The 27999-nt window shown below is 39.0% G+C and overlaps 2 protein-coding genes across 2 annotated transcripts in view; one reads left to right on the top strand and one right to left on the bottom strand.

Annotated features, from left to right (window-relative positions):
- Window positions 1-32: 32 nt before the first annotated feature.
- On the top strand, window positions 33-3813 carry paxx (PAXX non-homologous end joining factor). The gene is made up of 7 exons (XM_053480889.1): window positions 33-260; window positions 384-444; window positions 2039-2088; window positions 2209-2393; window positions 2653-2700; window positions 2790-2880; window positions 3588-3813. Exons 1-7 carry the CDS (start codon window positions 148-150, stop codon window positions 3634-3636), a joined length of 597 nt encoding a protein of 198 aa, XP_053336864.1. The 5' UTR covers window positions 33-147; the 3' UTR covers window positions 3637-3813.
- Window positions 3814-4237: 424 nt separating this feature from the next.
- Window positions 4238-27999, bottom strand: part of abca2 (ATP-binding cassette, sub-family A (ABC1), member 2) — an 86676-nt gene continuing 62914 nt past the window's right edge. The window contains exons 26-50 of the mRNA XM_053480884.1: window positions 24651-24826; window positions 24402-24522; window positions 23818-24099; window positions 21561-21782; window positions 21160-21262; window positions 20354-20679; window positions 19905-20118; window positions 19009-19114; window positions 18808-18919; window positions 16104-16164; window positions 15823-15997; window positions 15603-15718; window positions 14206-14353; window positions 12832-12955; window positions 12599-12731; window positions 10915-11035; window positions 10639-10817; window positions 10243-10384; window positions 9737-9871; window positions 9540-9643; window positions 9366-9458; window positions 8707-8809; window positions 7155-7292; window positions 6818-7027; window positions 4238-5800 (exon numbers count right to left, since the gene is read on the bottom strand). Of these exons, the coding sequence (XP_053336859.1) occupies window positions 5765-5800; window positions 6818-7027; window positions 7155-7292; window positions 8707-8809; window positions 9366-9458; window positions 9540-9643; window positions 9737-9871; window positions 10243-10384; window positions 10639-10817; window positions 10915-11035; window positions 12599-12731; window positions 12832-12955; window positions 14206-14353; window positions 15603-15718; window positions 15823-15997; window positions 16104-16164; window positions 18808-18919; window positions 19009-19114; window positions 19905-20118; window positions 20354-20679; window positions 21160-21262; window positions 21561-21782; window positions 23818-24099; window positions 24402-24522; window positions 24651-24826 (3680 nt within the window). The 3' untranslated portion in view covers window positions 4238-5764. The remainder of the gene's footprint in view (window positions 5801-6817; window positions 7028-7154; window positions 7293-8706; window positions 8810-9365; window positions 9459-9539; window positions 9644-9736; window positions 9872-10242; window positions 10385-10638; window positions 10818-10914; window positions 11036-12598; window positions 12732-12831; window positions 12956-14205; window positions 14354-15602; window positions 15719-15822; window positions 15998-16103; window positions 16165-18807; window positions 18920-19008; window positions 19115-19904; window positions 20119-20353; window positions 20680-21159; window positions 21263-21560; window positions 21783-23817; window positions 24100-24401; window positions 24523-24650; window positions 24827-27999) is intronic.

Below are 27999 nucleotides of genomic sequence, written 5' to 3'. Positions count from 1 at the left end.
TCCCCCCGTTTCTATAGCAATATATTTACCGGCAAAATGTACTTCCGGGTCACGTGACTAGTGGGCGTGTTTAAAAAAGTCAGTGCAGGGTTACCAATCCATGTTTTGTTTATCGCGGTGTATTTCTTGTTGTTCCGCTGTTTTGACATGGACCAGGTTGTTCCTCAGTCCAAAAGTGTTCTTTGCATCCTGACAGATAAGAAAGATCACTCTAAATATGTGTGTTTTACACAAAAGGAGCCTGCAGGGATAGTGATTGGGTGAGTTGATAATGCAGTACTAACAATAAATACACTGTCTTAAGACTAGATATGTAGATATGTTTTTATTATTATTATTTTTATTAAGTACGTTTAACCGTTGTGCTGTGATTTTTTTCCTAGACTGAGTAATGGTGAATCTGTTTGGAAAGCAGATTTGTCAGAAGAAACCCTCTCACAACTTGTAAGTTCCTCTAAATCACTGGTTCACAGTAGACTTTTATTTTTATTTTTATGAACATCAACTAATACTGTGTATTGATTTAATCAGAATAATAAACTTGTTTAAACACAGAGAACCATTTACCAACATACTTGATTTTTCCCACCTGTCATGCGGAAGGCCTGGGTTCAATTCCCACTTAATGCCCAGATGCAGTGCCGGTCCCAAGCCCAGATAAAATGGGGGGATTGTGTCAGGAAGGGCATCCGGTGTAAAACCTGTGCCAAGTTGTGTGTGGATTGGATGATCCACTGGGGTGATTGGAGCAGCCGAAAGACTAACAACAGCAACATGCTGTACCATCATACAGTGGATGACATATTTGCTTACATACGTTGTTTTTTGTCTGACTAGATATTATAAAGAAACATCCAGAAAACCTGACACTTTAAATGTCTTTTTAATATTTTTTTTTTAAATCATTATTTGAATCTTTGAGGGTGCGCAAACTTATGCACTCAGCTGTGTTTATTTATTCAAATTGGTAGATTTTTTTTTTTTGAACGTGCCACCCACAAAACTCCGGCCATAATTTGTGTATTGTGTATTAGATTTTGGATTTTATTAAAAGCAGTTTTCCTGGTTTTAATAAGGTGGACTTAATGTAACATATTTTTAATGATTAGAATGTTGTTAAACCCTTTTCACTTATGTGGCCACATGTATACTGTAAATCTACACTACCTAGCCAAAAAACAAGTCAAATGGTCAAAATCCTGGCCTGGTAAAATGACTGGAATTGGATTAAAAAATATGCAACACATTATTAACTATTAACTTCACAGGTGAAATGTTGTCAGAAAAAAAATGTGAATTAGCAGGATTAGAGATCACTTAAACCCTTGGTAAATTGCACTGTAAAAAATAAACAGTTAGAACTCTTATTTTGAATAGTGAAAGTAAGGGCATTTCCAGACACTCTCAGGATGTGAACTCACAGGACTGGAACTAAACAGCTGAGTCCATAAGAAAACCACTTGTGAGCAAGACTAATCTGGAGGGGAAAAAAACCTTCAGTTTTCTAGAGAGCATAAAGATGAGCTTTGGACCAATTGAAAAAATGTCATGTAGTCTGATGAATCCAGACTGACCCTATTCAGGAGCGATGAATGTGTCAGTATAAAAAGGGGAAGTGCATGCAGCGATGATCATGCAAATTGTTCACTGTACAAGTCTCTAGAGACATATCTTAGAATTCAGATTGTAAAAGAGTGATTCAGGGAGCAAAATGAATAATTTTCACACACAAACTGTACACCACATTGTATGCTGTAATCAAAGTCGAAGGCAGTGAAACGAAACATTAGTATGCATTTTTGTTTTCTTTTATTTATTTTTTTGGCCAGACAAAGTGTCTAACGAATAATAACTAAAATATAACCATACTAATAACCATAGCCTAGCATGTGTTAACTATAATAACAACCTCTTGTTTATGTGGCATGTGTCTGTAGGGGTTCCTGGACCACCATCGCTCATGATATTGAGAATACTTAAACTATTTTGCTTTAAAATTGTGAAGAATATAATCTCTTCTTCTTCTTTTTTTTTTCAGAAAAAGAAACTATCATTGAAATCAACAGAAGACTATGCCTTGAAACTAAAGTAAGGTTAATTTTTATTAACACAAGCACTATAATAATTGCATGATTAATAATATATTAATAGGTTATTATTTTATTTTTTACACACTCTTGATTTTTCTCATATGTCTGTTGGATTTAGGAACGCGTGCCGGAGCGGCAGTGCATTTGTCTCCCTACAGGAGGATAACACTGTGCTTCACCTCAGCTCTGAGCCTTCAGACCTTACTGTGTCTTTGTCCAAGCTCACAGATCATGAGGGAAGGACGGAGCTCAAAGATCTGCTTTTTAAGATGGCTGACAGTCTAATGCAACAGGATAATAAAGGTATGTATATAAAGCTGCTTTGGAGCTCTTATCTTTATAGACACTACAGAAAACAGGGCTTACGGCTTTGTATTTCCTTCAACTCAGATTATTTGCTAATCCTAGTAATCCCAATTGGGCTGGTATAGTTTAATAAAAATACACAAGAAGTTGATTAGCAGAGCTGGATTGAGTAGTACATTGTCTAAGGCAGAGCATACAAATCAAGTGTTGTCATCAAACCATTTAAATCTAAAGACCAGGTTTTCTTCCCTAATAGGATCCACGTCTTCAAGTCCTTTTAAGACCCAACAGAAGAGGAGCACAGGTACGTTGAAGCGTCATCCTGCATCCTTCTGTTTTTAGGTGTTTAACAAGTTGGCTACATGATAAATAATGACAGTTTTTTTTTTTTAGGATTTGAGCCCAGGAGACAGCCAACGGGCCCAACGATAGCAGCAAAGAAACGTCTCCCAGGAGATTCACTCATAAACCCAGGAACAAAACGGTGACTGACTTTAACAAATGCATATGAACATAGGTATTTTAAGTGTTTAAATGTAGGCATTGCTAAATGGCAGGCCAGGATTGAGTAACAGTTCTATTCAGACCCTGATGCTTTACTGATAAATGAGAATAAATAATATACCAGTAGTCTAGAGCTTTTTTCTCGAGGTGGGTGTGGCTGTACACCTCACTCAACAGAGCCAATCAATGAGAAGTATGCTCTGCCTTGGGCTTACTCCAAAAAAAGGAAAGTAGACTATGAAAACTGGACCTTTTAAAATGAATGAACAGATCGATGTGTGTTCATTCCTCCTGCGGGACGTTTAAAACCAGTCTGTCTCCATTTGTCTTTTAAAAAACCATGGCACTAATAAAAGCAGTATTGTGAAGCATCACTATGAGACAAAACACGGGCTGTTAGAGCAAACATATCCGCAAGCTATGGGCATGTAAAATACCTGAACGTAGAGCCCGTTATGACAGAGTTCTTTTATATCAATTTACAGCCCAGCAGCGTGCAAATGATTCATTAAAGATTGATAAAAAATTGTTGTACCTATTTCATATAAATACAAGGAAATATACACGGCCATGAAAGCTCGAACTGTCCTCATGTCATCAACAATAATTAAACAATAACAATAATTAAACAATAATAAAAAATATATATATACACTTTTTACCTTTATACCCTTTTTTTCCCCCAAGGAAGCGCTCTGCTACAGGAGTGGCTTTTGACGACGGAGACGACGCATGAACCTCCTGATCCCGATCCTGACATAACGCTACATGTTCCTGTTTTTAACCCTACAACTCAATCAGTGCAATTCCTACAAGCTTGACAGTTTTTATCAAATGAAATCATCATGACTCGGCATTATTTTTAAAAGTGTATGATTTTAAACCTTTTAAACCTTATCTGAAATAAAAATAATTTTTTTTTTAAATTTGTAATGTTTTTTTTGTGTTGCATTTTTCAAAAGACAAAGAAACCACAATTCGACTTTTATTTAATTTTTTTATTATTTCCTGTTCATATTAAAAACACCCGAACAGCTCATCACAAGAATAAGGAAACAATAATAATCAGAAACGAGCTTTAAAGGCGAGTCAGCAGTCTGTTACAAGGAATCCAAACGACGAATTACATCCATGAATACGCACTTAATTAAACGACGCCTGAAAGTGTTTACTCCCAAGTTAAAAACCAAACCTCGGACCCAAACCGCTTCGTTCCGTCTCTCGTTGTTTTGCTGGTGTCTTAATAGTCATATGGTGAAGTGAAGTAGGATTAATCAACACGTTTGAACATGTGACTCTTATTTACAACAACAGTAGCAAAGATGCATTTAACTCACATTTATTCCTACGTCCAAAAATATGCTTTGTTTTTGTTTGTTTTTTTGTTATTTTTTCCCCTTTGGTCGTATCACATGAAAAATAAAACACAGGGCTCACTCATCCTTATGTACATCTCCCTAGTCATGCCTTCGATTTCTTTCCGTATTTATGCTTAAAATAGAGGATATTATGTATTTCAATTTTTTTTTTTTTTTTCACAGACTGGAGTTATGCTAAAGCGAGCGCACTGGACAGAGTTAAACACTCAACATATGCATACTTTTGTACAGCTTCCAGTGACTACAACCCTGCACACATCAATAGCACATTGTTGTTGTTGGTGGTTTTTTATGTCTTTAGCACACAATACAATGCGAAATGATTTACGTGAAGGAAAAAAAAAAACAACATTCTTAAGTATTCTACATAAATGCAACCTGAAATCGATCTTTTTATATTTTTTATTTATTTATTTATTAAATAAGAGTGAATGAATGACGAGTTCACCTTTGGCTTCACAGTGAATGCAAAACAGCTCATGATTTCTGTCTTTCTAACATACGCTTCACTTATTATAAGTAAGAATAATGCGGCTTTACATCATCGCGATGGCTGTCGTCGCCTGTAACTACATCACGCAAACGAGAATCTACAAAGTGCTCCATTTGATTCAGGACGCTTCCACCGATCTGTGCAAAACAATATCTGCATGCCGTTTACATTCACTAAATATTCCACGCTTAAATTCATACCGATGTCCGGGCCAGTTTAATGTCTGACCTCAAACTGGTTTACCGATTGACGTCTCCCGTGAAATAAAGGTGCATTTTTTTATTATGTCAGGAATTGTATCGATTTTTCACGACACAATTTATGCCTTAAAAACATTTCAATCAATAAAATATAGGACGTACCACAGGCTTGACTATATAGCATGCTCTCAAGGCAGGTTCGACGTATCAACAAAGATTAGATCTGCTTTAACTAAAGAAGAAAATATATGTGTATATATATCGTTATAATCAGTGTTCGGCTGCAAAACAAATCGGTCATAAAAATAACACGATATATAGGTGGAACCCCGAGCGGTTGTAGTTTATCAGGGATGATATGTTATTTCATGACATCAACAGCTGTCAGAACAGAGCCTTTTATTTATTAGTCTGTTTAATCCTGTGTTTTGAAAAGAACCAAAACAAAAAAATCTGTCAGTGTAATCAACTGTTTTTTTTTTTTTTTATATAAATTTTTTTAACCCGTCCCGATTGAGGGATTGAACTATTTCTGCAAAATGCCAAACCCGCTCTGGAGCAGCACCGTGTCCGAGGCTGTGATCAGGAACCCTGTAGTCTGAAGTCTTGAGTCAGCCTAAGCGCTCGCTCCACCAGCACAGCGCACACGGAGAAACAGGTCAGCGCGGCTCTTCTTAAGGCCAGACAGAGATGGACCCACTGAGAAAGCAGCTTAGGAGCATCCTCCGATGGTCAGACAATAGTCTTTACTTGAGGCTGTGTTTTCGTGTTTCTGTGACGGAGGTTGCTGTTTCAGCAAAGAGTATCTGTGTTAAAGGACAACTGCACCTAAAGCATTAAAAAAATAAAAGGCAAGAAAAAGCAAAGTGAGACAGCAGAATACGATAAACGCCATTTTTATACAGCGGCATACGAATGTAATCCTTTCCGGAGGCGAGTTCTCAATTTTGTCTTGCGAAACGCCTTTTTCCATAGGAAATAATGTAAATGCAGATAATGTGTTCCAGCCATCCAAACAATATTACCAATATTACCACATTTAACACTATAATCATACATTTTTGCATATAAAAACAATCAAAACATTTAGAAAAAGACATGTAAATGCAATAAAATATGAAATAAATAGACATTAAACTTCACTTATCCTTAATTCATGATTCCTCTTGGCAACGACTGATTTAAAAACGCGGCTCCCTTTTCTACTTGTTGCCGTCCTTGCTAACATTCTTGAGACCCATAGTTCTATGTCTTCACTGAATTTTGCACAAAATGCAAAAGTCCCATTCGCATCACCACTATTACTCTCACCTACTCACTCACTCATCATCGTTACCGCTTAATCCTGTATTCAGGGTCACGGGGGGCCTGGAGCCTAGGGCACTTAGGAGACTTAGGGCACGAGGCGGGGTACACCCTGGACAGTGTGCCAATCTATCGCACGGCACACACATGTGAATGAAGTTTTTGCAAATGATGTAAAAACCGCTTCAATTTTTATTTTGGGATTCGATTCCATGGAGTTTGCATGGGTTTCCTCCGGGTACTCTGGTTTCCTCCCACAGTTTAAAGACATAATCAAATTGGTGTTTTCACATTGCCCATTATGTGTAAGTGAGAACGTGTGTGTGTGTGTGTGTCCTGTGATGGACTGGCACCCTGTCCAGGTTGTACCCCACCTAGTGCCCCTAGTCCCCCAGGATGGGCTCCAGGCCCCCTGCGACCCTCTACAGGATAAGCGGGATGGAGATTGAGTGAGTAAGAGAGTGAGTATAAATCCTCTCTGTGATTCATATAATGAGAATGTGTTGAGGTGAAGAAAATATTGCATGGAGTCTATCTCACCCTCTCTTCCTCAAAACTGATGAGTCCTTCATCATCATCACTCTCCAGCTCCTCAGGCTCCTCGCTAACCAGGGCGCTCAGTTCAGTGTTGGCGGTCCGCGGCAGCAGGATTCTCAGGAGACGCTGCAGGGGCGACTCGCTGCTTTTCTTCGGCGAGTTCTCCTGCTGCTCCAGGTTGTCACTTTGCTTTTTGGCAAAGTTCACAAAAACCTATAAAATGATGGAATTTATTGAGCGGTCATTTTAATCCTGATGACCTGCTGCACAAGTACTCAGGGTTTGGACAATATGTTCTATAACAGGATGATTGAATGGTAGTTTTACAGAAGATGCTTACGTTATCCAGGGTGGTCTGGCTGACGGAGTAATCCTCGATACTCAGCACCTCCACCACCTGCTCCATCTTACTGAACACCTGGGCCAGGGAGATATTCTCTGACTTCAGCTGGTACTGGATCTTAGTGTGGTGTCTCTCCTGTGAGGTGGAAAAACCTTTTAGTGCAAACTAATCAGATATACACTTAGGGCATGTTTTTGCTTTAATTCATGCTACGTAGGATTATTAATGACAAACATCTGAACAGCAGTGAACACTGAACAACTGTGAAAAAAACAGTAATTTTGTATTAACTTACAGTATCAAATTCAGCAGAAGTAACGTCTTTTATAGCGAGCTGTACTTACACACCAGACCGACACACAGGGCCCTTTCTAGCCAAAGTGTATATGTTTATATGCAAGCCACCAGGGGGCACACAAAAATACAAAATTTAAACAAATACATGAAATAAAATAAATAACAAGGATGGAAACTGGGTATTATTATTATTATTATTATTATTATAATTGTCGTTGCTGTTGTTCTTTTTGTTTAAATGTTCATCTGGGTTATTCCTTTATCTAACAGTTGGATAACAGTTGTTCAGGGCCACCAGGGGGTGCTATAGGAATGCAATGGATGGATGGATGGATGGATGGATGGATAGATAGATAGATAGATAGATAGATAGATAGATAGATCGATCATCTCCTAATTATTCAGGCATTCAAGGGGCGTTCAAGTCAATCCAAGACTTTATTTCTCTATACATCCCCTACTACACTAATGCACTTATCCCAGTGTTTCACTAGCGCTTAGATACCATCAAGAAAGAAGGTTTTCTCAGTATGCCAGAGCCGTGCTCAGACTGTTTGCTTTATATCTGAAAGACCGGCCTCCCAGGAACTCCTTTTATGATCCAAACATGTGAAAATGGCTTAGAGTGAGGTCAGGACTGTACTGTATGTGGGATGTGGCAATAACTTCCAGCTGAACTCCTGTAATGCGGAAGGGGTGTTGGTGAATGATTGTGTGTAGAGTTCACACACACAGATGCATCTCTTCTGTCATCAGCGGACGTACGGCCTCATTTAAAATATTTGCTTTATTGGAATGTTTTACTGCAGCTAAGCCTTGAACGCCCTTCAATTTATTATTACTACTAGGAGGATGTCGATTGGGACATTTAATCGCTAAGAAACAGCTCGGTCGAAGTATCCATCTGTTTGAGAAATCAAAATCGTACAAATCTATTGATGATGATAATTCTGTTTCAAGTGGTTGTTTACACAATGACTTTAACGCTGAAAACTAAAAGGTCTGCAAATCCTGATTGTTAATCCATCTTACTTTAGTATTATTGCTGAGCTGAAATAAAAAATCGGAAATTTAATAAAAGAAAAAGATTTTCCCCACCCACGTTCCTTCCACGGCCAGTTTACATCGTGACACCAGTGTGGTGTGAAATAAAGAGCTCGGAACAAACAGCAGACAGTATGTATTAATAGTAGCACTACTGCACACTTAAAAATCTGTAATGAGTCAAACAAAAAAACAATGAACTGCTTGCCTTTAAGATGGCCTCTGGGAAGTTTCTGTTAAAGAAGCGGATCACTTCCTTCACACTAGCGGTCGTCTTGGTGCGCACCGTGATCATGTACCCGTCCCCGAACCTGTGGATGCGACATTGAAAGGCTCATACACTCATACTGGAAACAAAACTACTGCAAAGCAGGTGTACCCCGCCTCGTGCCCTAAGTCCCGGATACAGCAGTATAGACGATGAGTGAGTGAGTGTTTGGTTAAGTACAAGTGGGTGCAAAAGTTTGTACACCTTTACTTTAAAATGAGACAAACCTCCTGTACAAGGTTTAATGGAAGTTAAGTTTCACCAACGTACCTTCATTATTATTATCATAATAAAAAATTTAAAAAAGGTTTAAAAAAATAAAAATAAATGTGGATTTTTATTAAACTTGGCTCATCTATTTTAAAGTCGATGCCGGTTTGAAGCTCCACTACATAAAATGGTCTTCTTGACCATGATGTAATTACTAATGCCATTCAGTCATGTTGGTCATGCTTACCTAAGTTTTTTAATATACCTGGACCTGATCTACACCAGGAAAACAGGAAACGCTCTGACATAATATTGTTTTAAAGAAGACACCACATTTCCCCTGCACAGACTTAAAGGGCGTACGAACTTTTGCACTCTATGTCACTCACCTGTTCTTGAGATGCTGTATGCTCCCCAGGCACTTAAACCTTCCATTAACCATGATTCCCAGTCGGGTACACAACGCCTCACACTCCTCCATGCTGAAAAGCAAAACACAGGCGTTAATTAAAAACAAACAAACAAACAAACAGGATCATCTCCGTCGTCAGCATCTTCGTCACCTGTGTGATGTCAGCACCACCGATCGTCCCGTCTTGATGATGTCGAGGATAAGGTTCCAGAGGAAGCGGCGAGCTTTCGGGTCCATGCCGGTCGTGGGTTCGTCCTGCGGGGACACAGCAGAGGACACCATCAGGGACAGAGCTTGCTTACGTTAAAAGATAAGGATTACATGTGTAGACGGTAGTGGAGCTCTGACCAGGAAAATCAGCGACGGGTATCCGATGAGAGCGATGGCCGTGGACAGCTTGCGCTTGTTCCCGCCGCTGTAGGTGCCAGCCGGCTTGTCCGCGTATTTCGAGAGCTGGAGCTTCTCCAAGGCCCACTGCACCACCTGAGGGGTGAGACAGAGAGGAACGCAGAGGAGAATGTTAATGGCGGAATCAGATAAGAAGGAATTACCGCGATTGATTAGGATTAAGCCTAAATTGCAGCTGAAACAGTTGTTAAAGGAAGTAATTGTTTTTTCTTTTTTTCCCGGAGTGGCTTTGCTTCTTTAACCAAGTTGTTGAAACAAATCTAAAGCAGCAAGAAGCACTAAGTGAACTATTTGCAATTTCCTGGGTTTCCGCATATATTGTGATATTTTGAAATGTGACATGACCATCCCCTATATGGGACACTGGTTTATTATAGAAGAGAAACAAATTAAGGATTAATCCAATATTAAGAAGGATTTCATTCTTGAAATAAACCCTCTCGTACCCGGTCCTCGTCCTTCCACGGTATACCCCTGAGGCGTGTGTACAGCTCCAGGTGCTCTCGTGCAGTCAGGTCCTCGAACAGAGCGTCGAACTGAGGACAGTAACCGATACTCTGCTGCACTCGCAAAAGATCCTTCAGTATGCTGCGGAAAGAAATAGGTTTAACCAGATTATTTCCTCAACATGATAAAAAGTACAACATGATCCAAGCATAAATCCTCATCATAATTTGATAATTTAATTTCTGTATTACTTAACAGAAATATACCGTACGTTATTTACTGATAAGTTGTATGTGCTGATGAGATAAACTGTAATACTGTGCTGGAAAATCTTTCCCTTATCCGTTATAATCTTATTTACCATGCACCAAATCTTATTTATCATATCTAATAACCTGTGTCCTTCGATAAACGCCTCTCCTCCGGTCGTGCTTTCGTCTCCGGTCAACATTTTAAAAGTGGTCGTCTTTCCTGCACCGTTGACCCCCAGGAGGCCGAAACACTCTCCAGGCCGGACGCCCAGACACAAGCGGTCCACCGCCAGGATGCGCCCCATCTTACGAGACTTGTACACCTTAAAAAATGTTATTTATACAGATAAGTGTGACATCAGGGTTGACTAATAATAACTTATATATATATATATATATTTTTTTTTTTTAATGAATTACCTTAGTTAGATTCTCGATCTTTAGCATATCGTTTACGGCGTCTCCTCTGAGCACTCTCCGTCTCTCGCGGGCCACATCGACGTCGTCGTCTTCGATAGGCTGACTGTTCACAGGCGCCCTCCTGTGCAAAAAACGAAGGGAAACAATATATAACAATATTTATACCAGTGGTTCCCAAACATTTTCTGTCATTCCCCACTTAAGAGGGTGGTTGAATTTTCAAGCCCCACTTGTCAACAAAATGATAATGAAATCGGCCAAGTTTACTCTTTATTGAAATATCAATTTCTAAACCAATAAGATCAAATAACACCAAGTTCAAAACAGATAAACTACACGTGTAATTGTTATAACAGGCTTACTTCGTCATTTATGCAAGTGGCTTATTAACGTGACTGGGGTGTGTTGTCTCTAAGTGTCTTCCTAAGACCTGTTGGGTCTTGTGCTGTCTGCTGCCAGCGGTTTAAGACACAAAACACACACGGGTCTCTCCTCTGCCCCCACCATCCCCACCATGAAATCAAGCGCGACATACAGTAGGCTTCATCATGTTTTCCTTTCGGCTGGCTTTTTGGTTGATTAGGCTGAATCACCTGCTTTTCTGTGGTCCATGTAACAAATGTATCCATTGACGTTATTATGCTCACTACATACAGTACGCTACTGACCCAGTTTGTGTCCGCGGTAAAGTTAGTTTGATATTCGCATTAAACACCCAAACATTATACACCCACCTTAAAAATATACATGTTTAAAAGCATAAACACCATTATTCTCTACGGTGCAACGAATGATTTAGGGATCATCGCAAAATGCCGCACACCAACAAAAAGCATAGAACGATATTGATCTTCCCTTCTGTTCAGCGCCTGAAGGATCAAAAAGCAACTTTGTTGCCGCACTGGAAACTAGAAATGCCAGACTAGTACTGCCTGATAAAATATAAATTTTTAACAAAAAAACAGAAACATCAGCATGCACATTGTAATAAATGAAATTACGTATATAATACCGAATGTTTCCTTATATATCGTTCCTCTGCAATTAACATGCCGACGTTAAACCGTTATTGTTGCACTATGGTCTCTGATGTTCTTTTAATTTACTTGCATTAATGATTTACTTCTAGCCTCCGAGTGGCGCAGTGGTAAAGTGCTCGCCCTATCATCGAGGGATCGCTGGTTCGATCGCTGGGTGATGCTGTAACCACTCGAGCCGGAGGTTGTCTGGCTCACGCTGTCTCTAAAAAGAGCTGATTGGCCGAGCTTTCTCAGAGGGGAAAGATGAGAGGTACTTCGTGCTCCCACATTAATCACGGCTCTACAGCCAATCAGGGGCGTCTGTGAGCTCACGCAAACGGAAGGAGTGTGTTACGCCCCCCTAAAACACACCCCAACGGTGTGTGAGCAAGCAGTTCGAAAAGATGCGGTCGGTGGCGTCACGTGGGTCGGAGAAACACGTAATAGTCTTCAGCCCTAACGACTGAGTGGTAGTAGTAGCCTTAATGTGGGAACCCCCTAGTGACGAGGGGGAATTGGACATGACTTAATTAGGGAGAAAATCGGGAACCCCAACCCCCACGTCTGTATTCCCTATTAGTGAGAAACACAGATTTATAGAAAGTGACCCGTATAAAAATGTTTTTATCCCGTTTAGTTCGAAAGTTGTAGCCGCTAACACTCACTGAGCTTTACGGAGGAAGTTGTACTGGCACAGGATGGTGATAAGAAAGCCGACAAATCCCTCAATGGTCATGGCCACCAGTCCACGTGTCACGATGTCCCACTCAAATGGAGACTTCACCTTATCAAACTGACCTGCAGGACACAGGTTTGGTCATTGCAGGGAGACAAGCAATATCAAAGCACGCTGTTTCTAAGCCTGAAAAAAAAAAAAAGACCCCACAGAAGAACATACCTATCTTGGCATAGTACTCGTTAATGTATTCGTTGTAGGCCATCTCCATTAGCCCGTGACCCAGGTTATAGTTAGGGAAGATGAGGAAGGCTGACTTTAGATAGCTGTTCACCAGCTTTAGGTCCTAGGAATGGATCAAAATAGAATATTACTATTAATCATGATATGTATACACCGTGACATGATTTCAAATACAGTAATGTGAATAGTTTATATGTTGTTAATATAAAAATTATAGGAATTTGTAAAGCTATGGACAAACGTGTTTATAATCATATTACTGTCCATGCCATGCCATTATAAAAAAAAAAAAAATAGCAAAGTCTGACCACAGATTTAAGAACTTCAGAGTGCTGTGGTATTTACACAACAGTTACTTCAGACCGAGCAATCTGATTGGACAAGAGGCACTTCATGAGTGCTGATAATACACAGTAACAGCACTGGGATATTTCACTCTGAGTCAAATATGTTCTAATAACCATTGATTAAACTAACTGTCAGTTGTCAGCATGGGCGAAAGTAGGTCTATTCGGTCCGCCATACTGAGGAAAGAGCAGCCGCCTACCAGATCTGATATTGTTATGCCATCTAGAACAACACTTTGTTGCTTTTAAGCGGTTCGACTTGCCTCCGTGTTGTTTTACTCATGCCTAGGGCGAGCTACAAAGTTAACTAGCCAGTAAAACGAGGCTGAATCCCAAATTCCTCTCCAATCCCTAATCAAGGGCACTACTTGGTGTGTTTGACAAGTGATGGTGCACCCTATGTAGCACACTAGCTTCCCATTTAACGCTATTTGGGATTCAACCCCGGACATCACGGAGGTGATATTCTGAATGAGAACAAGTGAAAATAAAGTGAAACTTATGAGATTTACAGGACAGTCCACCACTTCCATGTTTTATTCTACTCAGCTTAAGGCTAAATAGTACTTTCACCCGTTATTTACACTAACTGTCGGGCGCCAGCTCCGGTAGCCGCGTGTGTTGGTGGGGCTGATAAACAATCAAATCCTAATCTGTTGATGATAAACTGTGTTTGCGGAACTGTTGTATAAAAGAAATTTCACACCTAGATGTAAAGTTGTGCTTCCGTAGTGGCTACGACTGAATCACAGCCGTGCTGATATCCAGCACAACAGCACTCGCTCCAGGGTGATATTGCTTAAGTACATCACAAATGTTTTATTTGTTTCTAGTTATCTTTTTACAATTGTAACTTTAAACTTCAAGTGTTTATTCTAAACAATAAAAGATGGTACATTTTAAACATGAAAAACATTTTCTTAAAATAGATAACTTGTTTTTTTTAATCTGGATAGACTGTCCCAGTATTCTTCTTTTAACTCTTAATGCTCCTGTGTGTATGTACCTTGTCATGTTCAAACAGCTGGAGAAGGAAAGTGGCCACAGTGGCTGTGATTCCTATAAAGAGGTTAATAACGATGAGGAAAACATAGGCTGTGCTGGGAACCTCGAACCAGAACGATGCTGGATACATGATGGGGGTTATGGACCAGCTGGAGAAAATAAAATGATACCAGAAAAACAGAACACTACAGTATTATTACTGATCCAAAGTGATTAACGAACACCAGCTTCAGATATTTCTAAATATGTACAATAAGAAATGAGAACCTACAGTAGCACAAATATTTTTTATAGTGCGATATAGTGGCTGAAAAACTTCACAAAATTATAATTCAATATAGATTAATAATGTTACTTTATCATTCTGGTCTAGTCTGTTTTGCACTTATATTCTTATACATTCTATACATCTAAATGTGTTTCTCTAGCTATCAAAGCAAAGTGTGTTTATCATAATTATGGTATGAGTGTAAAAAGTCATTTTATTTCTCTATATAATCTCTGACTTAAAGGAAATATCCTAAGAACAAAGGCTTTAATGTTATGATAACTTGTGATAAAAAGGAGCATCACTTAAATTTCAAATCATTTAATGTGTTCATAAAATTACTGATAAAAAAAAAAATCCTACAATTATTATTACTTATAATTTGATTTATGCTTTTGCACTTAAAAAGGATGTTTAGTTAATTATTTTAATAATCAGACCTAGACTTAGGGGGAACAAAATCGGCTTGATTTCATACAAATATAAATTGTATTAAAATACGTTATTCCCTGGAAATCTGTTCAAGCAACTCGTTGTTGTTGTTTTTTTTTCAAATTTTGGCCATAGTTCCAGTAATGAAAATATCACCATGTATAAGGACATATTACGATAAACAGAATGAGCAGCTCACCTCTCATATCTTCTGGTCCGAATCGTTCATTCTTTTGAATCTATTGCACTGAATAGCATCTATGTAAGTCACATGACAAAAGAACGAACGATTCGGACAGAAAAGACTCAGAGGTAACTACTCATTTCTGTTTCCTGTACATAACCTTCGGATGATTTGCGCATGCGCGCCCAGTAGAAAATGAACGAATCACTCTCCGAGACTACTCGTTCTTCTGAGTCACGTTGAAGACTCGTTCAAAAATAAATAATCGTTAATGAACGACCCATAATTATTGTACAGTCTGCAATATGTATGATGGGTGCATCGCTTTCCGCGCTTCCTTTCTTACCCTGGCGCGCTCATTGCTCTAGAATAGGGACAATCTGGACTTATCAGACCACATGACCTTTCACAAATTAAATGTATGCAACCACTCATCTAGGTATTTATCCAAATTCTTCTTCATCTTGACTCAAATATTTAGTGTTATGTGATGTCATGCACTAATCGTACATACCCATACAGCAGAAAGAGTGCCACCACTGCTGGGAAATTTTTGGGCGATGTGTACGCAGGCAAGTCAAACACAAACAGGATGAGAACGCAGCATGTAGCTGGGACCAGGTAATTCAGCTGACAGTGAAGACAGAGAGAAAGAGAAAGATCATTTAGACTCCAGCAGCACACTCAGCTTGAAAAAGAGGAACGTACGACTCTGCACCCGTCCTACATCTCACCATGTCCCAAATGTAATTGGCAAGCCAGTAGATGACGGGGTCACAGCCGCTTACAAACTGCAGGTGCTTGGCCTTGGTGGACTTCTCAGCCACCAGAAAGACCACAAAGCTGGCTGGGACGAAGGACATAGCTACGATGATGAAGATGGCAATGACCACGTCGGTGCCTTGGAGCCTGAAGTCAAGAAGAGAAAAAAAAAGGAAAGTGTAAAGAATTAGCTGAGAGGGATTAGAAATGAAAGAAAGTATTAGAAAAGGAATAGGGTGAAAAAAAACCTTACAGGTAATCCAGAGAAAGACTGGCACTGGTTCTGTTCATGGGGTGATTAGTCACTGTGATACCTGAACAGATGCACAAACAAACACCATCATGAATACACTGTAAAACTTACACATCTGTATTGGATATTTTATTCTAAACTGCCAATGTAATTTTTCTGAATTAATGAAGTCGTGCTTATTCTCTTTCTTTTTTTCGTTTTAGTAACACATGAAGAAAGAATCTATCTCATTGTTTCTTGATAAGAAGTCCTTTAAGTGACGGTATTTTGATTATTTTAAACATCGCAATTTTTGTGTCTTTGGAGAGAATGGACATAATTAACACCAACAACCTACTGACTTGATTCCGTGTTGCCAACCCCTCAGCAGGGAAAGTCGCTAATGGCGGTCCTAAAAGTCGCTAAATGACGTAATCGCTTAATTTGCATAATTGTCAATTTTCTTGAAATTGTAATGGACGGTGTAGGAAAAAAGAAATAACGTTCCAGGAGAAATAAAAAGTGAATAAAAGACACTTTAAATATGTTTAGAACTGTAAATGAGCTATTTTTAGTTGATTCTTTGTCAATTAGATTTGGTTTTAGGGACACACACACACACACACACACAGTGGACGAGGTGCATAACTGATTGAGAGAGTGCGAGATGACAGATTTATTTTAGAGTAACAGTGAAGAAACCTTTACATTCACATCCTGCGGCAACTTTGCGCGTACGCATTTTATCTGCAATGTGGACACGGCAGCTCCCCCTGCTTGTTGAGGACAGTAACTGCAGAACAGATACGTGCTTTTACGTCTGATTCTCCAAACGTTCTCCAATAACACTAGAAAAAGTCGCTAGATTTGTCGCTAGTCGTTTCTTGACAAGGTGCAGAGAGGTTTTGGAAAGTCGCCAGATTTAGCGAGAAAGTCGCCAAGTTGGCGACACTGACTTGAGTCTTCACTACTGCTTTGTGGAAAATCGATTCTGTTATGAATTGAGATTCTTTTGTGTGCCGATTCATGACACCAAAATCGATTTTTAAATGATTTGTTAAATTTATAATAGAGATGCACCGGTCGATCAGCCAGTGACCGGAATTGGCTGTTTTTCAGCCAACAGATCAGCCATGACTGATCACGCTGGACATAACCGATGAGTGCACGAGTTTCCAAATAAAGCAACACAAATGCATTTATGATGGCGTTACACTCGAGACCACATGTTAAAAAGCCTCCAATCGGCTTTTTCCTCCATTAGTCTCAAACGCGGAAAGCGGTAAAACGTCGCCATTTCTTTATGATCCTACATGTGGTACACTCTGAACTATTCACACACCCGAATCTCGCGTGGTAGGGAGTGAATTATTTGCCAAGTTTGTTTGGAAAATAATGATAATGACCGATGATGAAGATGTACAGTACTTTAAATCATTTATTACTGTTTAAATGCTGCATTTGTTTTTTAAGGGAGAAAACTAATATAAAGAATGTGCTACATTTAACTCCTCATGTTCAGTTCAGCTGTAAAGCTGTTGAATTAAGCCAAAGTATAAAACATTCTAGTTATAATTAAACTAAGCTCAAGGGCTTACAACTGCAACAAAATTGGGGGGAAAAAAAATTATTTTAAATCGAGATATTTATAAAATTGTGATACTGTGATACAGAACTGCAATAGTAATCTAATCTTGACCTAGGTATTGTGATAGTATCGTATCAGGGTGGTAGGAGAAGAAGTAAATGCCTTTATTTGATTAAGATCCAGAGCAAAGGAGTTGTTAGTAGCAATGTGTAAGAAAAAACAGAGCATGGATGAGATTAGTCCTGCTAATCCCGTTCATATACAGATGGACCCTGATGTACTTTTAGTAGCTGTGTTTCATTCTCTGATGACAGCCTGCCATCAAAGTGCTCTTAGAATAAAGGCTGTTTTGGCACAACTTAAAAATTTTTTTTTACCTCTTACCATTTTTTTCTATCATAGTAGACCAAACGTCTAACACTTTTAAAAGCACATACATCAAAGCGAGAGACTGTAGCCATGAGTCTAAAAAGTTAAAAGATGGAAAAGGCACAGAAATGTACAAGTACTTGAGTCAAAATAAAGACACCCCAAGCGAAATTAGACATTCTCCATTTACATTTGTACTTGAGTGAAAGTCCAAAAGTACTTACGTTTAAATTTACTCAAGTATAAAAAGTACAGAGCTTTACAGTAGCCTTTAAGTAAAATAACACAACAGTCTTCTCCTCTGATTTCAAACACCTGCTACATAATTAAGCGTTTCACAGGGAGAAGGCAAATCACACAATGGCATATAATAATCATCAGGTGGCGATATTAACGCTTTCAAATACTGTGGCTGAGTAATGAAAAAAAACACAAATATGGTGAAGTCGAAAGTACAGATGATGTTTGTTGTAGGATGTGGTGGAGTAAAAGTAAAAAGTATCCAGCGATAAAACTAAAGTACAGATACATGAAAACTGTATTTTGTGGTATTTTGTATAAACGCATGAAAAAAATACATGTTTTAGGTATATTTCTGTCTAACTTTGACCCTAGCATCTTCATAACTATTATTCTATTTATGATTATATTATTAACTATTGATTGCAGTATGGTACTGTATGGTATGACATATTACTTTACAAAAGCACCAGATCCTTATGGCTTTAAAGCTATTTAAGGCCAATACTCCAACCTGAGGTTTTTTACCGTAAGCTGCAGGGTTGCCCTTGCTAAGGGGCAGGTTAGCACGCAGGATGGCATTGTTCAGCACGTTCAGGTATGTGGGCATGCTGTGGTAGCCTTTATTGTTATACAGCACCTGCAGAGACAGGGATAAAACAGAAACCCTGCTGATCAGACCGAACATGACCTTTGAGAGATCTTTATAAGAAATGCACGCTGGCTCACCTGGGCCGATCGGCGCACCGCTATCTTGCGCGCCATGAGCGACCCCTTTTTTCCAAAGGATGCTGGGACTGATTTCTGGATGTTTCCAACAGTGATGCCTCCATATCTGAGAAAACAAAACAATAATAAAAAAAAACATGTCTAAGTAGAGTCTGGTTTTGCAACAGAACTGTCAATAATGCCTGAAAATTAATAGTTTTTCACATTTTACTAAAAAACAAAAAAGTAAAGTGATAAACCGTAGCCAAAATCAAAACGCTTAAAAGGAATGCTCTTAATCGATTAAAATTTTTTTATCTAATTAATCACAGTAATAATCTGCGATTAATCATGATTAATCACAATTTTAAAATACTCAGATTAACTTGTTGGAATCAAGAAATGCATGACAAACCCGACAGATTTTAGCAATTTTAGAATATCTCAAACATTAACATTTAACAAATTAAAATCCTTTGAATGGCAGTGGATGCAGTTGCTCTGTAGTATGGGGTGTGGCAATCCACCGACAGCGAGGCTCAAACCCAGATCCTCCGATCCAAAAACCAACAACCCAGAGCCTTAGCCGCCTGATCCACCACTTCCACGTCTTATACTAAATGTATTCATGTAAAAAGTTTCCCTTGAGGGTAGCTTGCACACACAACGCTGGTTTTATCCAAACTTCCATCTGGAAGCTTTTCAAAATAAAACTTTATCTTTAAATATTATCTGCATTAAATGCCCCATCACACACACAATCGGATAATTGCACTGCGAATATGGGAAGCCATTAGGGTCCCACTTAGTCATATGATTAACTTATCATAGTAAATAGTAAAGCGTTCAAACTTCCAGATTATATCACATGCGTTAACGAGTTTTGATGTTTCATTTTGATGTTCTTTGCTCTTCACCTGTGCAGTCTCATGCGGTCGGAGGTATAGAGAAGATACTCAGACACGTTGCGGCCCGTGATGTCCACTAGAATATCTCCCGTGACCACTTTTGTGAGGGGCGGTCGTCCGCCCACGCCGCTGGGACACGTGAAACCCGTTCCCTGCATGGAGCAAATGCAACGCACCGGCTCTCGGATGGATAGTGGAAGTGGAGGAGGAGACGTCACCATTTCTGTTGAATCAACACACTCAGTCATTACTACACGCAAAAACATAATCCACACAGGTACTTTGTTGTTACTTTGATGTTTATATCATAATTGGAAAAGATTCTCATACAGTCTTGCTTATATGATTTATGATACTATATGACAGACAAGTGTCAATGTCTATATAAAGACAGAGTGTCTTCATCTGTATCACTGATTGGTGTGTTTTACAGCTTCAGTCACTATAACGAGCCTCACCGTGGGCAGTGGTGGGCGGAGCTGCCGTATAGTTCCACAAAGCATCATCAAAGCGTGGCTCCGGGTAATCCGATGGTGCAGGAGAGGGTGGAGGCGGGACAAAGTTAGACAGCGGTACCCCCTGGGTGAACGAGTCCAGGCACATGGGGTCGAAGTAGCGTGCGGCAAGTGTCTTGGCATTGTTGGCATAAGGGTTGAGGCTCTGCGCCAGCTGGTCCAGTGTACTATTAAAGGGGGTTTTGAGCACGCAGGTTGCACCCACGCCTGATGGCAAGCGCAGCGTATTTATGATCTTTTGAGGGCTGGCGTCTGGGGACAGCTTGCTCCTGTAACAGCAGGGCAGAACAAATGATTATACAGAGAACATCTGCAGCCTCATGGTGTTTAAATCCAGCTGTTCCAGTGTTCAGTGTGTTACTATGGGTCAGTAATAAGTGAGCACAGATTAAAGATACAAAATATAGTAGAAACTAACAATAAACATTAAGCAGGGTGAAGTTTTTTGCTTTTACTACATTTTCTAAATCCTGATGCTGGCCAGAATGTTGTGGAAAGTGAGGAAGCGTCGTAGTCGTGCCAGGCAACTTTAACAACCTGATACAATATTGGATATAAGAGTATGAATTTCAAAGTAGCATCATTCATCTTTATAATCCTTCTCCTCATTTTACAGCCATTATAGGCGAAATATGCAGTATAAAACGTATGATAAAATTATAATAATATAGTAGTTCTGTCGCTTATGATTTGCTCAAAGTATGAAGAATAAACTGTTTACGATGAGCGTTTATGTTCCCGAGTTACACCTGTACTGTAGCCGGTCCTCGTTGGCGAAGGGGATGAAGTTTCCTCTGGGCTGGGTGTAGTTATGGTACTGAGACGGGGACAGGATCAGAGGAGGCAGATCACCTGGAGAGGCAATTACAGTCTGGGTTAGTTTTTTAAAGCAGGATTATGGCAAGTGACACACTCCTTAATGAAAGCAGCGTTCGAGTCAAACCGGGATCTGCAATGTCCTGGTTTGACTTGTTTTTTATATTCTGCATTCCAAAAAGTCCCGGTTTGACCTGAACGCCCCTTGTATATTCTGTTACCCTAGCGATCTAAATCAGTTATTAAAGCTGACAGAGTATTAAGTGTTCCATTGTGTATTATGTAGTATAATAATGTTGTTTTTTTGACACACCTCCATCCTGTTCAGTCTTACCTATCTCAGGCACGGACAGAGCGACGGTCATCGCCACACAAACAAAGAAGGCAGGCAGAAGGATCTGCGAGAACAGGACCTTGGTGTTCCTCTTGGCACAGTGGAACCTCTTGACAATGAGGCCGTGAAATTGGCGAAAGCGTAGCCACCAGCCCTCCAGCTTGAAGCTGCCCTGACCCTCCAGGACATGCGGCTCTGAGGAGCTCGGCTCCTCTTCCTCATCTGAAGAAAAAAAAGGTAAAAAGTAAAGGTTCACATCAAAGCCTCTATGATATGCATGACAGGAGGTCAATATCAATATTTCAAAAATGAAGACAATGTTAAAGAATAATTCATTCATTAATCATTTATATCGCTAATCCTGTATACAGGGTATTTTGTTTTTCCAAATCCAAAAACATGCAGATAAAGCACCCCTAAGCATCAATATGTTTGCTTATGATGTCCTATGACGGACTGGTGTCGTACGCTCCGTAATCTCCAGGATGAATGCTCGTTAGAAACTAAAATAGCCAGTTCACCTATTAAGTGATTATTTGGTGTGTTTGGATTTTCAGATGTCAGCTAGAACAAAAGATATTATTACTTTTATAATATGTAAAATTTTATCAAATACCGGAATATGGTAATGACGTCGCAGAAATGTAGAAAATTCTCAAAGTGAGTATATATACACTACCGTTCAAAAGTTTGGGGTCACTTTCTAACTCCATGATGGTTCCTGATTTTTATTTCTTCTACATTGTAAAGGAATGCTGAAGGCGCCAAAAAATGCATTAATCTCCTTTAAACAGTTAATGCTGAGACGTTTCTGCTACTTCTGCTCTGTAAAGACTTCATAACGCCTCTAATCTGAGGTGCTGTTAATTGGTCATTTTTCAGGCTGATAACTCTAAATGAACTTCTCGTCTGGGGCAGAGGTAGGTTTTGGTCTCGCCCTCCTGGGATGGCCTTCATGAGAGACAGTTTCATTATGGTGCTTGACGGATTTTGCAAATGCACTTGACAATACTGTTCTTGCAAGAACTATTACAGAAAGGCTGACCTCTGTGTCTTAAAATAACAACTTACTGTTGTTTTTCTTGTTGTTACATAATTACTTAATTTCATATGTGTTATTTTACAGTTTTGAAATCCCCAGTATTGTTGTAGAATGTAGAAAATAAATCACTAAACAAAAACAAAGAAATTTGCAAGTGACCCCAAACTTTTGTATGTATATATATATATATACTGTATATATATTTTTTTTGGCATATAAACACCCAAAAACAATAATAAAAACACATAATCGTGTGTATCTGTGCTATAATGTGACCCTTTATTTTTAGCTCAGTCATGTTTGTATAGTTCGTCATATTGCCTAAAATAAAATAAAAAAGATGTCACTTTGTACTGCACAATCCTGCACTCTTTATATGTTTGTTGAAAAAAAAACAGCAAAACTAATGATGGCTAAAATACTCTAAGGGATGCTCTAAATGAAATGCTCTAAAATTCTAAGCGCTAAATAAAAGCCAGTCATTTATTTCTTTGTGAGTACACTTTGTTACGGTGGCCGAGAAGTTCTAAACAACAACAAAAAAAATTAAACAGAATTTTTTTTTTAAACCCGAAAACAAAATAAAATAAATTTAAATGTCAATGAGGCCACAGTACTTCCTGTATATTTTGAGTGACAAATGTCTCGTCCAATCAGCGGTTAGAATTTTATTTGCAAACTATACCTACCTTCTCTGATTTGACTGAATTGTATTGTTTTCTCATTTGTTATTTTTTTTCTGTTTTGTTATTTCGTTTTTTTTTGGTTTTCTGTTATTTTGTTTTTGAATCTGTTATTTTGTTTGGGGTTTGTTATTTTGAATTTGGTATTTTGGTTTTGTTATTTTGTTTTTAGTTTTGTTATCTTATTTTTAGTTTTGTTACTTTGTTTTTGAATTTGTTCATTTGTTTTCGGTTTTGTTATTTTGTTTTTGAATTTGCTATTTTGTTTTCGGTTTTGTTATTTTGTTTTTAATTGGTTAATTTGTTTCCGCTTTTGTTATTTTGTTTTCAGTTTTATTATTTTGTTTTGCACTTCTCGGCCACAGTACTTTGTCCATAATGCACACTGCCCTTTTAACGACAAGGAAGTATTTAAGCCCATGTTAACTACTGCCGCACTGTAAACTAATGATCAATTTTTATATTATATTATAACAATTATAACAATACTTAAATCATTATTCTATTATTAATATTACAAGAACATGCCCACCTCTAAGGCTGGCTGAGTCCAGGTCCTGGGTATTGTTAAACAGCGGGTAATATTCACCGTAGAAATCAGAGTACGGTCCTCCCTCGTCACCTCTCACAGAACCCACGGAGGAATTTGACTGCAGCGAGGCCTGACTGGAGCTTAACCTCGAGCTCATCACCATATTGCTCATCTCCACTTCGGGCCGGGTCACATCACCAGGCAGAGTTCCATCACACTGCTGCGAGGACAAAAGAGAGGAAGACTTCCCTACTGACGCCCCGCCTGGGGAGCTCTTCATATCTATAAGAGAAAGGAGAAGACAGGAAGGGGAAAAGATCAGAAAAGTGACTCATACACAGTATATGAAGACGAGAGGGAGATAAACTTTCAGCTTACAGACTTCACTAAGTAACAAAGAGACACGATTTTGGGGGGATTTTCTTCTATATAAAATGTTGCCTAGAACGGCCAAGTGCATTTCGATGTCTGGTATGAGCATTTACTGAATCTCTTCACCAGTGTATGTTTGTATAGCGTTTCTACGAGGTGGATATCAAGATTTGCTAGCTAAGTTCATAGTGTCTATAAGATCTTTCACTCGCCTGCGTCACTGTTCTCAAGCGACAAGTCCTCTTCTGACACTTTTAAAAAGACCTCCTCCAGCGTGGTGTCCATCACTCCAAAGCTGGTGAGAGCCAGACTATCCAAACTCTGTTCCAGAGCCTTGCAGAAAGAAAAAAAAAACTATGAGTACTGTTCATACACCAAAGAGTCCAACTTTAAAACTAACCATTTTTAATAGTTCTGAATGAAATTAGAAGCATATGTGTAGGTTATTATTTTATTTTTACCTGAAACAGTCTTTCGAAGCAGCCTTTCCTGACAGCCTCAGATGGCAGGATGTAGGACAGCTCGGTGTTGGAGTCAGACATCAGCAGGCAGGAGGCTACATACTGTCGGATAAACTGAGTGACTCTGGTCTCTGAGCACAGGGACAGGGATGAGGAAGGGGGCATACTCGACTGATCTGTGAACAAACAAAGACAAGAATTTTAAGATGGAATGTGCAAGCCGAAAGAAAAAATGGTGAAGAATATATCTTTACGACACACGCTCTAGGTGACGGCCATATCGGCTTATTGGTGCATGGATTTCTTCAACTTTAAATGGGACCTATTATGCAAAGTTCACTTTTTAGTCATTTTTAGACATTTAGATGGATCTCCAGTGTGTGTGCAAACCAAAAAAATAATGTGAAATGTTTATATCCTCTTTCCATTTTTGCATTGTCCAGTTAAATGTTTCCTCTACTGTGACCTCATATAAGAACATATCATAATATCATAATGGATGTGTCCAAATACAAACAATCCTTTAGGGTGTGTTCACACTTGTAGTCCGGGTCTATTGGTTCAGACCAAAGCACAAAACGATACATTAGTTTCGGTTCGTCTACCGTTCACACTGGTGTTTTCACCATCGGACCAAAACACAAAAACGAAGGCATGTGGATTATATATGGTGGTATCTTCACCAGCTGAAATGTTATAAAGGGTTTGTTTACTAAATATAAAATTTTACACTGGAAACTACACGAGCATGGCTGCAGATGGTGAATAAAACAGTCCGTAAAAAAGTGCGTCTAAAGTTTTAACTTTGCGACTAGTTTTTATCCTGACGTTCACCAATGGCGACCGTCTCCCATAAATAAATGAATTAATTAATAAATAAGAATTAAAAAAATAAAATAAAAGAGAAACAGCAATCTTTAATCATTCAATAGACCCTCTCCTCTCCTGCATCTGCCTTGCTCCTGCAGTCTGTGCGCTGTCCATAGTGAATGTCCTTGGATGCTCATTAAATTTAACAATGTTAAATTTATGAATGAGGGTAGGTAATTCTTTTTTCTCCTTTTTCAATCTTGGCAGCTTCCAAAACTCATCCAGCACAGTGCTAAATAAAGCTCGTGACGTCGCCTGGACTTTAATCACTCCCTGCAGTCCGAACACGAGCTCTACATCGGAGGTCACTGATACACACTCGACCAGTGAAAGGTCTCAGGTACAGTCGTCTAGTGAACCACATTAGGGTTTGTTTCAGTCTAATCAAACATATCATGTGTTAGTGACTTCATAAACTAAAAATTTGTTCAACGAGGGTGATTAACTGTTCTCTGCCTGTAGAATCTATTTAAGAAAAGACATCTTTTTGGACACAAACTCCTTGCTTTTCAATACACTTTGTCCATCTGTCAACAAGCTTTCGTATCACCTCATTGAATTTTTTTTTTTTAATGTTAAGTTGACCTGCGAACCACGAATGCACCGCTGTCTTCACTTCTTCATCAGAAGTGAATCTTCGTCCTCGGAGAGCTGCTTTCAGAGGACCAAACAGGGGAAAGTTAGATAGAGTGAGATCAGGACTATAAGGAGGATGCTTTAACACTTCAAACCAAGTGTCGACAGTGAGGGAATGTGCAATCGTAATGCGACGCCCATGGATAGCAGTCCACTGCGTTCAATCCGAAGTTCAATCTGAAGGCGTCCGCTCGAGAATAATCATCTCACTGTAACGAGCGTTGTTCAATGTTGAACCTTTTTTCTGATTATGTTCCAATCCTGGCTTCTTAAGAAACTCAGAAAACTGTAAGCATTGATGAATTTTCAAGCTGATGGATGGCGTTTGAACTTTTTTTCGATTGACGATTAAGAATGTTTTAGTTTACATACTCTGCTGTTTATTCTTAGGCTCGTGGTGATGAATCCATGTCTCATCACTAGTAAAGATTCTCTTTAAGACTCTTTCAGTTTTCTTAGAGTATCAGTCCAAATTTTGTTCGCAGATATCCAAAGGCTTTGTCCATACTAAATAACGGCACCATGGACAAATTTAAACGGGTACAAATCACAAGTGGGACATCCATTTTTGTTCGCACTATAGTTACAAATGAACTGATGTAACACTTTCACTCCTGCATGAAGTGACTGGGGAGCACTGTTGGGTGTAAAGCGTTACAAAGTAAAAGTACTTGGATTACTTTTTTGATGTAACGAGTAATCCAACGCGTTAGGTCCGCCTCAGGTCCATACTCAGCTATTTGCTTTTTTTTTTTTTTTATCTGTTATTAGACAATTAGTGTGTGTGTGAAAGTCGTCCTACAAGCCCCACCCCCGATAACCGCCCCCCTCTGTTATTCCTGCTGTTACACCCCTATCTCACCTATGCGATTTGACTATGCAAGGATCGACACGCGGAAAGATGGAAACGTAATCACAGCCCTTAAACTCGCGGTGAATCATGATGAACTGTAGTTACTGCCATCGTGCAAAACCGCGTAGGTGAGATAGGGTTATTAGTAGCTAACAGATTATGAGCTAAACTTCACTGAGTGATGATGGTAGAATAGTTATAAAGGTCTTGACTGAAACAACATGCATGAGGAATCACAAAGGGGTTTTCATTTTCTGCAATGGAAAAGTACTCAAACTATTCTGATAAACTTTTATCAGAAGGTAACGCTGTAATGTAACTGATTACTTTTTAGTGACAGTAATTTTGTAATGTAATAACTTTAAAAAGTAAGGTCCCCCAACACTGGTGGGGAGACAGTAGTGTTTAAACGGAAAGTGCACAAGTTTTAATATAATTTTGCACATAATTTTTGTCTCACCCTTGTATACATCTTACTTACTTGTATATTCAAACGTTATGGAAAAATAAAGCATTGCACCTTTAAAGACCGACTGCGGCTTGGATTAAATTAAGTTTGAAAAGTCGAACAAGGTAATAAATACAGTATAAGAGCTTGATGATAAATTTAATCATTTGATTCATGAGGTTCTCTAGAGTAAACTTTAAAAACCAGTGATCTCCTGCTCTAATACTGACAGAGAATAAGACAGAGAAAGGGGTCGTCTGGGTAGAAGAGAATACATTTTTATGTAATACAAGATGTGCATGCATTCTATACTGTAAGAGTAACCCAGGCAATGTGATTCATGTTATGTTAAATAAGTGACCTAAATTGTATTTGCATAACAACTTCTTTTCTATTTTGTGCAAGCTGAATAAATTCACGGAAAGAGACTAATACTAATAATATGCTTTGCAAGAGTATAAAACTGGAAACCTATTTCTTAGGCGCAGCTGACAAACACCAGGAAATAATGGTGAAGAAAAGGGGGAAAAAAAGGCTAAAAA

This window comes from Clarias gariepinus, chromosome 21 (assembly GCF_024256425.1).
Source record: "Clarias gariepinus isolate MV-2021 ecotype Netherlands chromosome 21, CGAR_prim_01v2, whole genome shotgun sequence".
Classification (NCBI taxonomy): Eukaryota; Metazoa; Chordata; class Actinopteri; order Siluriformes; family Clariidae; genus Clarias; species Clarias gariepinus.
Note: the sequence above shows the minus strand (reverse complement) of the source record. Positions and strands in the feature narration are given on the sequence as shown.